The sequence below is a fragment of the Salmo salar genome, chromosome 17, assembly GCF_965601325.2.
Source record: "Salmo salar chromosome 17, fSalSal1, whole genome shotgun sequence".
NCBI lineage: Eukaryota > Metazoa > Chordata > Actinopteri > Salmoniformes > Salmonidae > Salmo > Salmo salar.
In genome coordinates, this window is record NC_138307.1 from 52,647,953 (window position 1) to 52,664,379 (window position 16,427).

The 16,427-nt window shown below is 43.8% G+C and overlaps 1 protein-coding gene across 1 annotated transcript in view; it reads right to left on the reverse strand.

Annotated features, from left to right (window-relative positions):
• Positions 1 to 16,427, reverse strand: part of LOC106576112 (conserved oligomeric Golgi complex subunit 5) — a 105,832-nt gene that overhangs the window by 25,983 nt on the left and 63,422 nt on the right. The window contains 5 exon segments of the mRNA XM_082963851.1: positions 5,279 to 5,483; positions 7,321 to 7,402; positions 12,858 to 12,935; positions 13,047 to 13,159; positions 13,273 to 13,432. Of these exon segments, the coding sequence (XP_082819977.1) occupies positions 5,279 to 5,483; positions 7,321 to 7,402; positions 12,858 to 12,935; positions 13,047 to 13,159; positions 13,273 to 13,432 (638 nt within the window).

Consider the following 16,427-nt stretch of genomic DNA (forward strand, 5'->3'; position numbering starts at 1 on the left):
AAGCTGTTAAGGAGCCTTTCGGACCTAGACTTGGTGCTCCGGAGAACAGTCTATGACTTGAGTGACTGGAGGCTTTGATCATTTTTTGGGCCTTCCTCTGACACCGCCTAGTACAGTATATAGGTCCTGAATGGCAGGAAGCTTGGCCCCAGTGATCACCGACAACGATGAGACAACCTATAGGGAGGAGGTCCGAGACCTGGCAGTGTGGTGCCAGGACAACAACCTCTCCCTCAATGTGAGCAAGAGAAAAAAGATGATCGTGGACTACAGGAAAAGTCGGGCCGTACTCACTACCGTCACTACCGTCTGCCTTACGGTCGGATGCCGAGCAGTTGCCATACCAGGTGGTGATGCAACCGGTGAGGATGCTCTCGAAGCTGCAGAACTTTTTCAGTATCTGGGGACCCATGACAAATCTTTTCAGTCTCCTGAGGGGGAAAAGGTGTTGTCATGCCCTCTTCACAACTGTCTTGGAGTGGTTGGACCATTCTAGTTTGTTGGTGATGTGGACACAAAGGAACATGAAACTATCGACCCACTCCACTACAGCCTCATCGATGTGAATGGGGGCGTGTTCGGCCCGACTTTTCCTGTAGTCCACGATCATCTTCTTTCTCTTGCTCACATTGAGGGAGAGGTTGTTGTCCTGCCTCCTCCCTATAGGTTGTCTCATCGTTGTCGGTGATAAGGCCTACCACCGTTGTGTCGTCAGCAAACTTAATGATGGTGTTGGAGTCGTGCTTGGCCACACAGTTGTGGGTGAACAGGGAGTACAGGGGGGGACTGAGCACGCACCCTTTTCGGGGCCCTCGTTTTGAGGATCAGCGTGGCAGATGTGTTGTTGCCAACCCTTACCACCCAGGGGCGGCCCGTAAGGAAGTCCAGGATCCAGTTGCAGAGGGAGGTGTTTGGTCCCAGGGTCCTTAGCTTAGTGATGAGTTTGTGGGCACTATGGTGTTGAACACTGAGCTGTAGTCAATGAACAGCATTCTCACATAGGTGCAATATAGACACCCTATTGTTTGAATAAAATCAACTATACTGTATGCAGGATACTTTGCCTGATACTTTAAGCACTGCAATTAAAAATCAAGACACACACATTACTAAAGAGGGAACAAGAGATCAATATAGCCTAACGAGAAGAAAAATACCTGTTCCCGACCCTCTTCTAATAGTCTTCATATCTCATGTGGTTCATCAAAATGATATCTAAATGAAAATGATACAAATACAAAACTAACTTCTATTGCCAATATGTGAAAATAGCCTACATATAAAAACATTGCAGCCTGCAGGTAGACCACATCCTGATAAAAATAAATATCCTATAAATCACATTGGCTTGTCTGCAAGGAACTTGAAACGTTGTATCAACTATTAACTTGGATCCAGCCTGAAGCTCACACTAGCAAACTTGAAACATTGTATAAAATATGTGAACTCTTGAGAGACAAACACAGCTGTAGGATATTTGCACAATGGATAAGAAGTAATCAGGTAGGTATTTTTTAGGACATTTCCACCGGATCCACCAGCGCATGACATTTTTTCCCCTTTCACGCTGAGTGTTTATCGAAAGAGAGAGAGCTGGAAAGATTTTCCCAATAGGCTACATTGAGGAACTATTGTCATTCTCAATGGATGTAAAAACAGACTTTGATTACTTGCTTTTTGAGTCGAAGAAAAAAATTATTTGAGAAGCTCCACAGTGATGATGAGTTAAGACAATCAGAAATACTATCAGATCCCCTAATGGTTACATTTATAAGCCTACATTTGTGCGCAGGCCAGGTAGCTTAGTTCTATGTGTAATCTGGTGTGTGTCCTTACTCAAGGTTGACAAGAGCACTCCAAACAAAAGACAATTAATAACTTGTAAATGGAATGAAATAAACCCAAACTTTTCCTCACAAGTGTAGCCTAGGTTGTGCACTCCTACAATGACAACGGTAAAACTGCAATATTAAGAATATTTTGAATCCATCAACAGAAATGACCGTAACAAGATTAGAAATGATAGGAATTAGCGGTAAATGTCCTCCTGGTGATACTGGTGTGCCATCCCCGCAGCCTCTGCAATGGATTAGTCCACTCAGACAGGTAAATGTCCTCCTGGTGATACTGGTGTGCCATCCCCGCAGCCTCTGCAATGGATTAGTCCACTCAGACAGGCGTCTCGTGTGCCACCGTTCGAAAAAAGAAAAAAAAAAATCTCTGCCGACAGCCTATCGACAAGTCGACTAAATTAGGTCAGCCCTACCATATTCCCTATTTAGTGCACTACTTTTGACCAGGGCGATGGGAGGGTGAGTCTGCTTTAACAGGATTCCAGAAAACTCTGATGTTGACGTTCCTTTATCAATCGTTTTCTTCAACTGTCCTTCAACCGTTCTCTGTTCTCTCCACTACAAAGCCCTGTCTCTCCTCAGAGAGGTGCTATATAGCTTTCTCTGGTCAGATAGCTACTCTCCTCCATGTCTGCACTCAAACACTTCTTATACTCACACTGGAGGCCTTTGGAAAAGCTTCATCTCTCTCCCTTCTTTCACTATTTCTGGCACTCTGCCCACACACACACAAACACACACACTCTCCTCCGAGCACTCTAAAATATAGCAGGTTTAATGGACGTTTACTTTCTGCTCCATCCATGCATACTAATCAGTGTGCTGGCTGTGACCGGTTCTGTGGCCTGTTTTAATTGCTACTGGTCTCCTGTGTTTAAACTCTCCTACGGCTTTAGTACTGCTGGAGCAGAATATAGAGAGACTTTACATTCTGAGATTCACCACGCATCACGGAATGTGTGCGTGTGTATGAGAATCTTCATACTGAAATGATTTCTGTCAATCACAGCAAGCTGGGTACAATCCCACACTGGTTAATTGAGGTAAGGCTGTGTGTGTATGTGTGTGTGTGTGTGTGTGTGAGAGAGAGAGACTCATCCCAAACCATTCGATCAGTGTGAGTAGGATGTGAAGAGGCAGACTGCATACTGCAACAAGTTAGCTGAGAGAGAGAGAGGAGAGAGAGAGAGGAGAGAGAGAGAGAGAGAGAGAGAGAGAGAGAGAGAGAGAGAGAGAGAGAGAGAGAGAGAATAAAAAAGAGATAGAGAGAAAGAAGGAGAAAGGAGCGAGAGAGTACGGTAGTCTAGTCTCTAATGTTTCGGAAGTTTACATACACCACAGCCAAATACATTTAAACTCAGTTTTTCACAATTCCTGACATTTAATCCTAGTAAAAATACCCTGTCTTAGGTCAGTTAGGATCACCACTTATTTTAAGAATGTGAAATGTCAGAATAATAGTAGAGAGAATGATTTATTTCAGCTTTTATTTCTTTCATCACATTCCCAGTGGGTTAGAAGTTTACATACAGTCAATTAGTATTTGGAAGCATTGCCTTTAAATTGTTTAACTTGGGTCAAACGTTTCGGGTAGCCTTCCACAAGCTTCCCACAATAAGTTGGGTGAATTTTGGCCCATTCCTCCTGACAGAGCTGGTGTAACTGAGTAAGGTTTGTAGGCCTCCTTGCTCGCACACACTTTTTCAGTTCTGCCAACAAATTGTCTATAGGATTGAGGTCAAGGCTTTGTGATGGCCACTCCAATACCTTTGACTTTGTTGTCCTTTTGCCACAACTTTGGAAGTATGCTTGGGGTCATTGTCCATTTGAAGACCCATTTACAACCAAGCTTTAACTTCCTGACTGATGTCTTGAGATGTTGCTTCAATATATCCACATAATTTTCCATCCTCATGATGCAATCTATTTTGTGAAGTGCAACAGTCCCTCCTGCAGCAAAGCACCCCCACAACATGCTGCCACCCCCGTGCTTCATGGTTGGGATGGTGTTCTTCGGCTTGCAAGCATCCCGCTTTTTCCTCCAAACATAACGAAGGTTATTATGGCCAAACAATTCTATTTTTGTTTCATCAGACCAGAGGACATTTCTCCGAAAAGTACGCTCTTTGTCCCCATGTGCAGTTGCAAACCATAGTCTGGCTTTTTTATGGCGGTTGTGGAGCAGTGGCTTCTTCCTTGCTGAGCGGCCTTTCAGGTTATGTCGATATAGGACTCGTTTTACTGTGGATATAGATACTTTTGTACCCGTTTCATCCAGCATCTTCACAAAGTCCTTTGCTGTTGTTCTGGGATTGATTTGCACTTTTCGCACCAAAGTAAGTTAATCTCTAGGAGACAGAACGTGTCTCCTTCCTGAGCGGAATGACGGCTGCATGGTCCCATGGTATTTATACTTGCGTACTATTGTTTGTACAGATGAACATGGTACCTTCAGGTGTTTGGAAATTGCTCCCAAGGATGAACCAGACTTGTGGAGGTCTACAGTCTTGGCTGATTTCTGTTGATATTCCCATGATGTCAAGCAAAGAAGCCCTGAGTTTGAAGGTAGGCCTTGAAATACATCCACAGGTACACCTCCAATTTACTCAAATGATGTCAATTAGCCTATCAGAAGCTTCTAAAGCCATGACATCATTTTCTGGAATTTTCCAAGCTGTTTAAAGTCACAGTCAACTTAGTGTATTTACATTTACATTACATTTAAGTCATTTAGCAGACGCTCTTATCCAGAGCGACTTACAAAATGGTGCATTCACCTTATGATATCCAGTGGAACAACCACTTTACAATAGTGCATCTAAATATTTTAAGGGGGGGGGGGGGTTAGAAGGATTACTTTATCCTATCCTAGGTATTCCTTAAAGAGGTGGGGTTTCAGGTGTCTCCGGAAGGTGGTGATTGACTCCGCTGTCCTGGTGTCGTGAGGGAGCTTGTTCCACCATTGGGGTGCCAGAGCAGCGAACAGTTTTGACTGGGCTGAGCGGGAACTGTGCTTCCTCAGAGGTAGGGGGGCCAGCAGGCCAGTGGTGGATGAACGCAGTGCCCTTGTTTGGGTGTAGGGCCTGATCAGAGCCTGAAGGTATGGAGGTGCCGTTCCCTTCACAGCTCCGTAGGCAATCACCATGGTCTTGTAGCGGATGCGAGCTTCAACTGGAAGCCAGTTGAAGTAAACTTCTGACCCACTGGAATTGTGATAGAGTGAATTATAATTGAAATAATCTGTCTGTAAACAATTGTTAGAAAAATTACTTGTGTCATGCACAAAGTAGATGTCCAAACCGACTTGCCAAAACTATAGATTGTTAAGAAGACATTTGTGGAGAGATTGAAAAACGAGTTTTAATGACTCCAACCTAAGTGTATGTAAACTTCCAACTTCAACTGTATGTTCACTTCAGACTCACTTGTAGTCGTGTTTGGCATGTGTGAAGAGGTCCTGGTTGTTTGTCTCTGTGGTGGGCAGGTCCATGGCGATGTCCAGCACTGCGCTGCTCGAAATCACACCCTGGATGCTGGAGCTGTACTGCAGCAGCCTACGCCACAGGTCGTTATAGAGACGGAGAAGCTTAGGGTACTCTCCCTCTAATGCCTGCTTGAGGAAGGATGAGGCTGGAGAGAGAAAGAGACGGCGAGGGGGGGTGAGAAGGAGGTCACAAAAAGAGAAGGATGAGAAGGAGGACGAGCAGGAGAGTGGAGCCGTAAAATGTCACCTTCTGTGTTTTAATGACTGCAAAGGTAAACATCTGCTTTGATGCACACTAATAGTCTTTCTGCTCCCGTGAACTAGAAACATCACATTATCCCTGATTACCAGACTAGAGCATGGATGAAGGGATGAGACTGAAACAGAAAGACTATCCTGATTAAAAGAACAGAAAATAAACGGTGACATTTTCCTGCTCATTTTCCTGCGAGTGATTAGTTGCTCGTTAAGGGACGATATGCAGATTGTTTTAATGTAGATTAATTTGGTGAATGCATAATATAGCGTTTTATAATGATTTATACAGGTTTGAACTGAAGTACTTTCAGGCTCTAATGAGGTCTGGAGGGAGCAGCGCAGGCAGGGGGAGAAAGGATAATGTGCATAGATAACATTCATATCCACTACTCAAATTCATATTCTCGTTTACAGGAGGAGAAAGGATAATGTGCATATAGTATTTTACATTCTGTATATTTATTCTAATTCGTATATTTCCATATGCTAATAGAACCATAGGTTATTTCACCATAAGAGAAAGAATAAGAGATTAAAAATATTAAAATATTTGGAGGGGTGGGGGGGCACTGGCACAGAGACAGACGGAGGAAGGATAGAGAGAGAGAGAGAGAGAGAGAGAGAGAGAGAGAGAGAGAGAGAGAGAGAGAGAGAGTGTGAGCCAGGGAGACAAAGACAGAGAGAGAGGGAGGAAAGAGAGATATACTGGGCCTGTGCGGGTGAACTCCGTATTGACCAGTGAGAGTGAATGAGGAGCGTCATTAACAGGTGATAACACTGAACTGTGTTAGAGCACGGATCAATAGACACTGATTCATCCAAGGCAGGCTGCTGTGGGCTTTACGACATGGTAAAGACACACACAATGATTAGTGCAACGGTGACTGGATCATAGCTCGACTTCTCTCTTTCTTTAACCTGCCAAGGGAACACTTTGTGTAGGTTGTGTTGCACACATTTTCCCTTAGTATCCTTTTCATGTCATCTGCTATCAGTCAATGTTCTCGAGTCTCTCACCACCAGGGCATTAGATACAGATCTCGGCAGGAGAAAAGACAACGGCGCCTATAAGAGTTTTTAGAAACAGTTCCACATGCAGTCAAAAGATGCTATAGGTAGGCGGCCCACAGATTGCTGTGTGAAAATAGAGTTAACAGCACCACAGGAGCCAAACACACTTCTCTTTTACTCACCTCTACATCTACTGACATTTATCCCTTCTGCTGAAATGGCACACTTACTGTAAGATAAGGAGGTGGTGGAAACCTTTCTCCGCTGTGTGTGTGGATGGATGCTGTTGGGTTGTATCTCCACCTTATATAGGGCCGGTCCCATGGCGGGGTATACATTTAAGAAGGTGTGTGCGAGTGTGTATGTGTTTATAGACCCTGTCCTGTCTGAAAGAAGGGGTATATATCACCAGAGAGGTGTAATCATACCCCGCAGTGGTTGGGACGGGACAGGGAGGGGAGTTTAGGGTTTATAGGCGAAGGGAAGAGTGATGGCCCCACCGTCTGTGCTCTACCGCTGATACACTCACACAAACGCACGGAAACGCAGGTACAGCATTATTTGCAGGCGACGTGGCATAACGCTGTGGCTAACAGAGAGAAGATGAAGAGAAACGTAAGAGGGAGAGAGATGCAGAGAGACAGTAAGCACACACACTGCTATTAGGGTGGATCAGCGTTACTCTGTGAAACAGACATTACTATGTAGCCTCACCAGCCGTAGCTCTCTGGAACTCCACCGAGAGAGTGTGTGTGACATCACTCCAAAACGTGTAGAGGATATCAGGCTGGCCGTCCTGCAGTGAGAAGAGAGAAACAACTGAACAGAGGGTCACACAAGGAGACATGCACACAGAGGGCTGTGATGAGTGCAGTCTGCACCACACAGGCAGAAGGGCAGTGTGACTGTCATTATCATCATTATCTACCAGTGTGATCCTCAGCCACACCAGACGCTGCTATCGCCCCACACATTTATCACACTGCAAATCAGCTAGAACCCCCCCCCCCCCCCCCACACACACACACACAAGCGCGCGCCCACCGTGCCGTGCCATAACTGTCGCCGTGGACGACAATGACAGCTCATCACCATGGTTACAAGTCATAGCTGGGCGTCTTAGGAGGTTAGTGCACTAATGAGTGTCCACTCCTCTGAAGCATGCAGAGCTAGTACACACATGAGATCAGACAAATTCCGTCTCCTTGCTTGACATCCTGATTACAGATTGATGTATCTTTCGGCTCTGTTTAATAGATCTGTATTTCCTCATGCTGTTTGTCTGTAGAGCTGAGCTAGCCCTACACTCAAACTAATGACCTGCTCAGATCTGGTCCTAGGATGACAGGAGGACTAGTGTGTACAGTGGTACAGGAGATGGTGATGATCTTAATGGTGATGATGATGATGATCTTAATGGTGATGGTGTGATCTTAATGATGATGGTGATGATCTTAATGGTGATGGTCTTAATGGTGATGATGATGATGATCTTAATGGTGATGATGATGATGGTGTGATCCTAATGATGATGATGGTGTGATCCTAATGATGATGATGGTGATGATGGTGATGATGATGATCTTAATGGTGATGATGATCTTAATGGTGATGATGATGATGATGTGATCCTAATGATGATGATGATGATTATCTTAATGGTGATGGTGATGATGATCTTAATGGTGATGATGATGATGTGATGATCTTAATGGTGATGATGATGATCTTAATGGTGATGATGATGATGATGATGATCTTAATGGTGATGATGATGATCTTAATGGTGATGATGATGATCTTAATGGTGATGATGATCTTAATGGTGATGATGATCTTAATGGTGATGATGATCTTAATGGTGATGATGATCTTAATGGTGTGATCCTAATGATGATGATTATCTTAATGGTGATGATGATGATCTTAATGGTGATGATGATGGTGTGATCCTAATGATGATGATGATTATCTTAATGGTGATGACTATGATGACGGTGTGATCTTAATGGTGATGGCGATGATCTTAATGTGATGATGGTGATGATCTTAATGATGATGGTGATGATCTTAATGGTGATGATGATCTTAATGGTGATGATGATGATGATGATCTTAATGGTGATGATGATGATGGTGTGATCCTAATGATGATGATGATGATCTTAATGGTGATGACGATGATGTGATGATCTTAATGGTGATGATGATGATGTGATGATCTTAATGGTGATGATGATGATGTGATGATCTTAATGGTGATGATGATGATGATGATGATGGTCTTAATGGTGGTGATGATGATGATGGTGTGATCCTAATGATGATGATGATGATCTTAATGGTGATGACGATGATGACGGTGTGATCTTAATGATCTTAATGTGATGATGTGATCTTAATGGTGATGATGATGATGTGATCTTAATGGTGATGATGATGATGTGATCTTAATGGTGATGATGATGGTGTGATCCTAATGATGATGATGATGATTATCTTAATGGTGATGATGATGATGATCTTAATGGTGATGATGATGATGGTGATCTTAATGGTGGTGATGATGATGGTGATGATCTTAATAGTGGTGATGATCTTAATGATGATCTTAATGGTGGTGAGGATGATGGTGGTGGTGATCTTAATGGTGATGATGGTGATGATGATCTTAATGATGATGGTGATGATGATGATGATCTTAATGATGATGGTGATGATGATGATGATCTTAATGGTGATAATGATGGTGGTGATGATGGTGTGATCTTAATGGTGATGTGGTGATCTTAATGGTGATGATGATGGTGGTGATGATGATGGTGGTGGTGATCTTAATGGTGATGATGGTGATCTTAATGGTTATGATGGTGATGATCTTAATGATGATGGTGATGATGATGATGATCTTAATGATGATGGTGATGATGATGATCTTAATGGTGATGATGATGATGGTGATGATCTTAATGGTGGTGATGATCTTAATGATGATCTTAATGGTGGTGAGGATGATGGTGGTGGTGATCTTAATGGTGATGATGGTGATGATGATCTTAATGATGATGTTGATCTTAATGGTGATCATGATGATGATCTTAATGGTGATGGTGATGATGGTGGAATCGTAATGGTGGTGATGATGATCTTAATGGTGATGATGGTGATGATCTTAATGGTGATGATGATGATGGTGATGATGATGATCTTAATGGTGGTGATGATGATGGTGATGATCTTAATGGTGGTGATGATCTTAATGATAATCTTAATGGTGGTGAGGATGATGGTGGTGGTGATCTTAATGGTGATGATGGTGATGATGATCTTAATGATGATGGTGATGATGATGATCTTAATGATGATGGTGATGATGATGATCTTAATGGTGATAATGATGGTGGTGATGATGGTGTGATCTTAATGGTGATGTGGTGATCTTAATGGTGATGATGATGGTGGTGATGATGATGGTGGTGGTGATCTTAATGGTGATGATGGTGATCTTAATGATGATGGTGATGATGATGATCTTAATGATGATGGTGATGATGATGATCTTAATGGTGATGATGATGATGGTGGTGATCTTAATGATGATGGTGATGATGATGATCTTAATGGTTATGATGGTGATGATCTTAATGATGATGGTGATGATGATCTTAATGGTTATGATGGTGATGATCTTAATGATGATGGTGATGATCTTAATGGTTATGATGGTGATGATCTTAATGGTTATGACGATGATGATGATCTTAATGGTTATGATGGTGATGATGATGGTGGTGATCTTAATGATGATGGTGATGATCTTAATGATGATGGTGATGATGATGATGATCTTAATGGTTATGGTGATGATGATGATCTTAATGGTTATGATGATGATGGTGATCTTAATGGTTATGATGGTGATGGTGATCTTAATGATGATGATGGTGATGATGATCTTAATGATGATGGTGATGATGATGATCTTAATGGTTATGGTGATGATGATCTTAATGGTTATGGTGATGATGGTGATCTTAATGGTTATGATAGTGATGATGATCTTAATGGTTTTGATGGTGATGATGATCTTAATGGTTATGGTGATGATGATCTTAATGATGGCGATGATGATCTTAATGATGGCGATGATGATGGTGATGATCTTAATGATGGTGATGATGGTGCTCTTAATGGTGATAGTGATGATGGTGGTGATGGTGGTGGTGATGGTATTGATGATGACAGTGTGATGGTATTGATGATGGTGTGATGATCTTAATGGTGGTGGTGATGATCTTAATGGTGGTGGTGATGATTATGATCTTAATGGTGATGTAATGATTATGATCTTAATGGTGACGTAATGATGATGGTGATGATCTTAATGGTAATGGTGATGATGATGATGGTATTGATGGTGATGATGGAGATGGTGATAATGGTATTGATGGTGATGATGGAGATAATGGTATTGATGATGATGATGGTGGTAATGATGATGATGATGGTGGTGATGATGATGTTGATGATGGTATTGATGGTGATGATGGTATTGATGGTGATGGAGATGGTGATGATGGTATTGATGGTGATGATGATGGTATTGATGTGATGATGGAGATGGTGATAATGGTATTGATGGTGATGATGGTATTGATGGTGAAAATGGTATTGATGGTGATGATGGTATTGATGGTGATATTGATATTGATGATGGTATTGATGGTGATGGTATTGATGGTGATGATGGAGATGGTATTGATGGAGATGGTGATGGTATTGATGGTGATGATGGAGATGGTGATGATGGAGATGGTGATAATGGTATTGATGGTGATGATGGAGATGGTGATAATGGTATTGATGGTGATGATGGAGATGGTGATGATGGTATTGATGGTGATGATGGAGATGGTATTGATGGTGATGATGGAAATGGTATTGATGTTGATGATGGAGATGGTGATGATGGTATTGATGGTGATGATGGAGATGGTGATAATGGTATTGATGGTGATGATGGAGATGGTGATAATGGTATTGATGGTGATGATGGAGATGGTGATGATGGTATTGATGGTGATGATGGAGATGGTATTGATGGTGATGATGGAGATGGTATTGATGGTGATGATGGTATTGATGGTGATGATAGTATTGATGATGGAGATGGTGATGATGGTATTGATGGTGATGATAGTATTGATGATGGAGATGGTGATGATGGAGATGGTGATAATGGTATAGATGGTATTGATGGTGACAGCTGTGTGAGATGTGCTTAATTTCTAGGTAAACTGCCCCAGAGCCTAAAGACAGGATGATTTCCGCTTATCTTACAGAAACTAAAGTAAACTAGGCCTACTTTGCTTCATGTTCTACATAATGTACTGTCCTGTGGCCTAACACAAAAAGGACACACACACACACACACACACACACACACACACACACACACACACACACACACACACACACACACACACACACACACACACACACACACACACACACACACACACACACACACACACAAAATCCATCAATGCTAACCTGATAATGTTAAACCAACACAAAATAGACCACACTATGTCCAAGTCCTCCTTCTAAACATACGCACACAGGCATGTACACGAACGCACACACACATGCACACACCACACTAGACCTTAATTGGAGCAAGCTGATAATAGGTCCACTGCTCTCCTGAATAGAAAAGGCCAATTATAGGACTGTGGACTTTTATAGAGGATAAAGAGAGATGGAAAGACAGATGGAGAGAGCGAGAGTGAGAGAGAGAGAGACGGAGAGATGACAACGGAGGGAACGAGAGGGGGGGACAGAAGCAGAGAGAGAAAGGGAGGAAGGGAGATAAAGAGAGGGAGGGAGCAAATTAAAAGGTCCATGCTCCTCTAAGAAAGAAAATTGGCACAGCTGAATCTCTTTCAGCTTGTATTAGAGAACTTAAGTCCTTGCATGCTGTTCTGCTTAACAGCCCAGCATTCTGCTGATGCCAGCAGAGTCAATAAAGCCTGGGTAAGTCTGGTCCAGGACAGGCCCAGGTAATGGACCGATCAGTATGGAGAGAGGGGAATGGGAGAGGGAGGGGATGGGAAAGAGGTAGGCAGGGGAGGCAAAGGAGAAGAGAAGGATATTGGCAAGAGTAGAGGGATAGATGTTGTGGAAGGGTGTGCTGATGAGAGTCCAGGGGCAAGGACACATGGGCCTTTTATGAAGACATGGCGTCTCACCTTAATGATCTCATTGATGAAGCAGACGTGAGTGACAGGGTCTCTCTTCTTCGTCAAGACCTTCTGGAGGTGTTGCACCTAAACACAGAGAGATTACAGGTTAATTCCCTGACTAGGTACATTACTCTACTTCAGCAGGTAAAAGTGCACCTTTACTTAGGTAAAGTATCTGTAAAGGTAAAAGCATACCTGTCCGCAAGCGGCACAGATCTGGTCCATGAGTTTCTCTAGGTTGGTCCAGAGAGTAGCTCGGAACGCTGCCGTGTTACCTGGGGTTGACATCACAGCTCTGCCGGGTGCACCTGACACACACAAATACACACAAATAAAATGACACGGGTTAAAAAGTTACACAAGACAAGAGTACCAAAACTGAAACACAACCTTCCTCAACCCCTAACTCTCACTCACCCACCTCTGCTGTCAGCGGACTGGGTGAGTCCCTTGATATCCAGGGCGGTGGTAACGTTGTCCTGTATGGTGGTCCGGTAGCCCTCCACCACCCCACTGATGGTCTCCCGCAGACTGCCCAGGTTATGGAACACCTGGAGGGCCGTGCCCACCTGGGTCGGGCTCTACATGGGGACAGAGAGGAGAGGAGACAGTCTCAGTCAGTCAACCCCAACCCTGTCTAGTCTGAGACAGTCAGTCTTGGAGCACAGTGGAGTCCAATCAACCAACGTAATACACTTCAGACAGTTCTAGTAACCGGACAGACACACAGAATGGACTGTACCTCACACTCTGGAATAGCACAGAGAGAAACACACATACAGACTGACACACACACACACACCTCCAAGCTCAAACGATTGACGTCACTATACGCAAGGGAGGGGCTGGTCCAAATAATGTGTCATTTTCAACAATTCTCCTCAGCTAACGGAAAAAGATTAGGATACGCAAGTACTCAGAAATGTTGGGGTGTGTGTCCGAGTGTGAATGTATGTGTGGGTGTGTGTGAGTAATTACTAGCAGGGTCTGATAGCAGCTCTTATTAAGGAACCAGCACTCATTACTAATCAGAGCTTTGTTCACTATCATCCAGAAACAGCTCACACCCTCCCTCCCACCTCTCTCCCAAACCCCCCGTCTCTCCTTCCCCTCTCTCCTCGCTGTTGCACACGTGAAACTGAGATTGAGGTCAGACCCCAATCTTCTAGCTCCCTCCCTCTCCACCTCATTCTCCGGCCTAACGAGTTCTTGGATACACAGTTTCAACTCTCTCCATTCCTAACTCAAGGCCATTTAGGAAACTGCCCCTAAAGTCAGCTCCAGCTGGGTCATAATCAGGAAGGCAGCGCCAGAGCTCACGGCCCAGTGAGGTGTCAGCTGGTGGATGTGATAATGTCAAGACCCTGTCATGGAGCCTCGACCCTAGCCGTCTGGAAGACGTGACACTATACGTCTCATGTCTGCAGTCCATGGATCAGTCAAATGAGGTGACACAGGTGTCGAGTTAACCATGATGCTATCATGTCCAAAGCCATGATGCAGTACTTCTAACGCCACATAGTGGATAAAAAGGACGCGTCCGTGTATGACGCACACAGAAATACACACACTGCCGAGGGGCGATTTTTGAACAGTTCTTTGCATGCTTGAGCGTGCAGCGTCCTTCCGGGTCGGGTGGGTGTTTATGTATATATATGTATGTGGACACCTGCTCGTCAAACATCTCATTCTAAAATCATGGGCAATAATATGGAGTTGGTCCCCCCTTTGCTGCTATAACAGCCACCACTCTTCTGCAAAGGCTTCCACTCGATGTTGGAACATTTCTGTAGGGACCTGCTTCCATTCAGCCACAAGAGCATTAGTGAGGTCAGGCACTGACGTTGGGCGATTAGGCCCGGCTTGCAGTAGGCGTTCCAATTCATCCCAAAGGTGTTCGATGGGGTTGAGGTCAGGGAACGTCCAGGCCAGTCAAGTTGTTCCACACCGATCGACAAACCATTTCTGTATTGACCTCGCTTTGTGCACAGGGGCATTGTCATGCTGAAACAGGAAAGGGCCTTCCCCAAACTATTGCCAAAGTTGGAAGCACAGAATTGTCTAGAATGTCATTGTATGCGGTTGTGTTAAGATTTCCATTCACTGGAACTAAGGGGCCTAGCCCGAACCATGAAAAACAGCCCCAGACTATTATTCCTCCTCCACCAAACTTTACAGTTTGCACTATGCATAGAGGCAGGTAGCGTTCTCCTGGCATCCACCAAACCCAGATTTGTCCGTCGGACTGCCAGGTGGTGAAGAGTGATTCATTACTCCAGAAAACGTGTTTCCACTGCTCCAGAGTCCAATGGCGGCGAGCTTTACACCACTCCATGGCTGCTCGGCCATGGAAACTTATTTCATGAAGCTCCCAACAAAGAGTTCTTGTGCTGACGTTACTTCCAGAGGCAGTTTGGAACTCAGCTGTGAGTGTTTCAAACAAGCATATGATTTCTACACGCTGTGCGCTTCAGCACTCAATGGTCCCGTTCTGTGAGCTTGTGTAGCCTACCACTTTGCGGCTGAACCGTTGTTGCTCCTAGACGTTTCCAGCTCTAGCAGGGCCGAAATTTCACAAACTGACTTGTTGGAAAGGTGTCATCCTATGACGGTGCCACGTTGAAAGTCAGATTTTACACACCTGTCAGCAACGGGTGTGGCTGAAATAGCTGAAACCACTCATTTGAAGGCATGTCCACATACTTTTGAACAACAGCCGTGTCTTTGTGAGATGCAGAGTAGGTGAACGGATGATCTCCGTATGTGTGGTTCCCACCGTGAAGCACGGAAGAGGAGGTGTGATGGTGTGCAGGTGTTCTAAAACTTTTGACTGGTAGTATATATACAGTACCAGTCAAAAGTCTGGACACACCTACTCATTCAATGGTTTTTATTTATAGATTTTTTTTTACAATTTTCTACATTGTAGAATAATAGTGAAGACATCAAAACAATGAAATAACACATGAAATCATGTAGTAACCAAAAAAGTGTTTAACAAATCAAAATATATTTTAGATTCTTCATTCTCCTGACCCCTCCTGTCTCAGCCTCCAGTATTTATGCTGCAGTAGTTTATGTGTCGGGGGGCTAGGGTCAGTCTGTCACATCTGGAGTATTTCTCTTGTCTTTTCCGATGTCCTGTGTGAATTTAAATATGCTCTCTCTAATTCTCTCTCTCTCTCTTTCTTTCTTTCTTTCTCTCTCTCTCTCGGAGGACCTGAGCCCTAGGACCATGCCTCAGGACTACCTGGCTTGATGACTCCTTGCTGTCCCCAGTTCACCTGGCCGTGCTGCTGTTCCAGTTCCAACTGTTCTGCCTGCAGCTATGGAACCCTGACCTGTTCACCGGACGTGCTACCTGTCCCAGACCTGTTGTCCCAGACCTGCTGGAACCCTAACCTATTCACCGGACGTGCTACCTGTCCCAGACCTGCTGTTTTCAACTCTCTAGAGACAGCAGGAGCGGTAGAGATACTCTCAAAGATTGGCTATGAAAAAGCCAACTGACACTTACTCTTGTGTTACTGACTTGTTGCACCCTCGACAACTACTATGATTATTATTATTTGACAA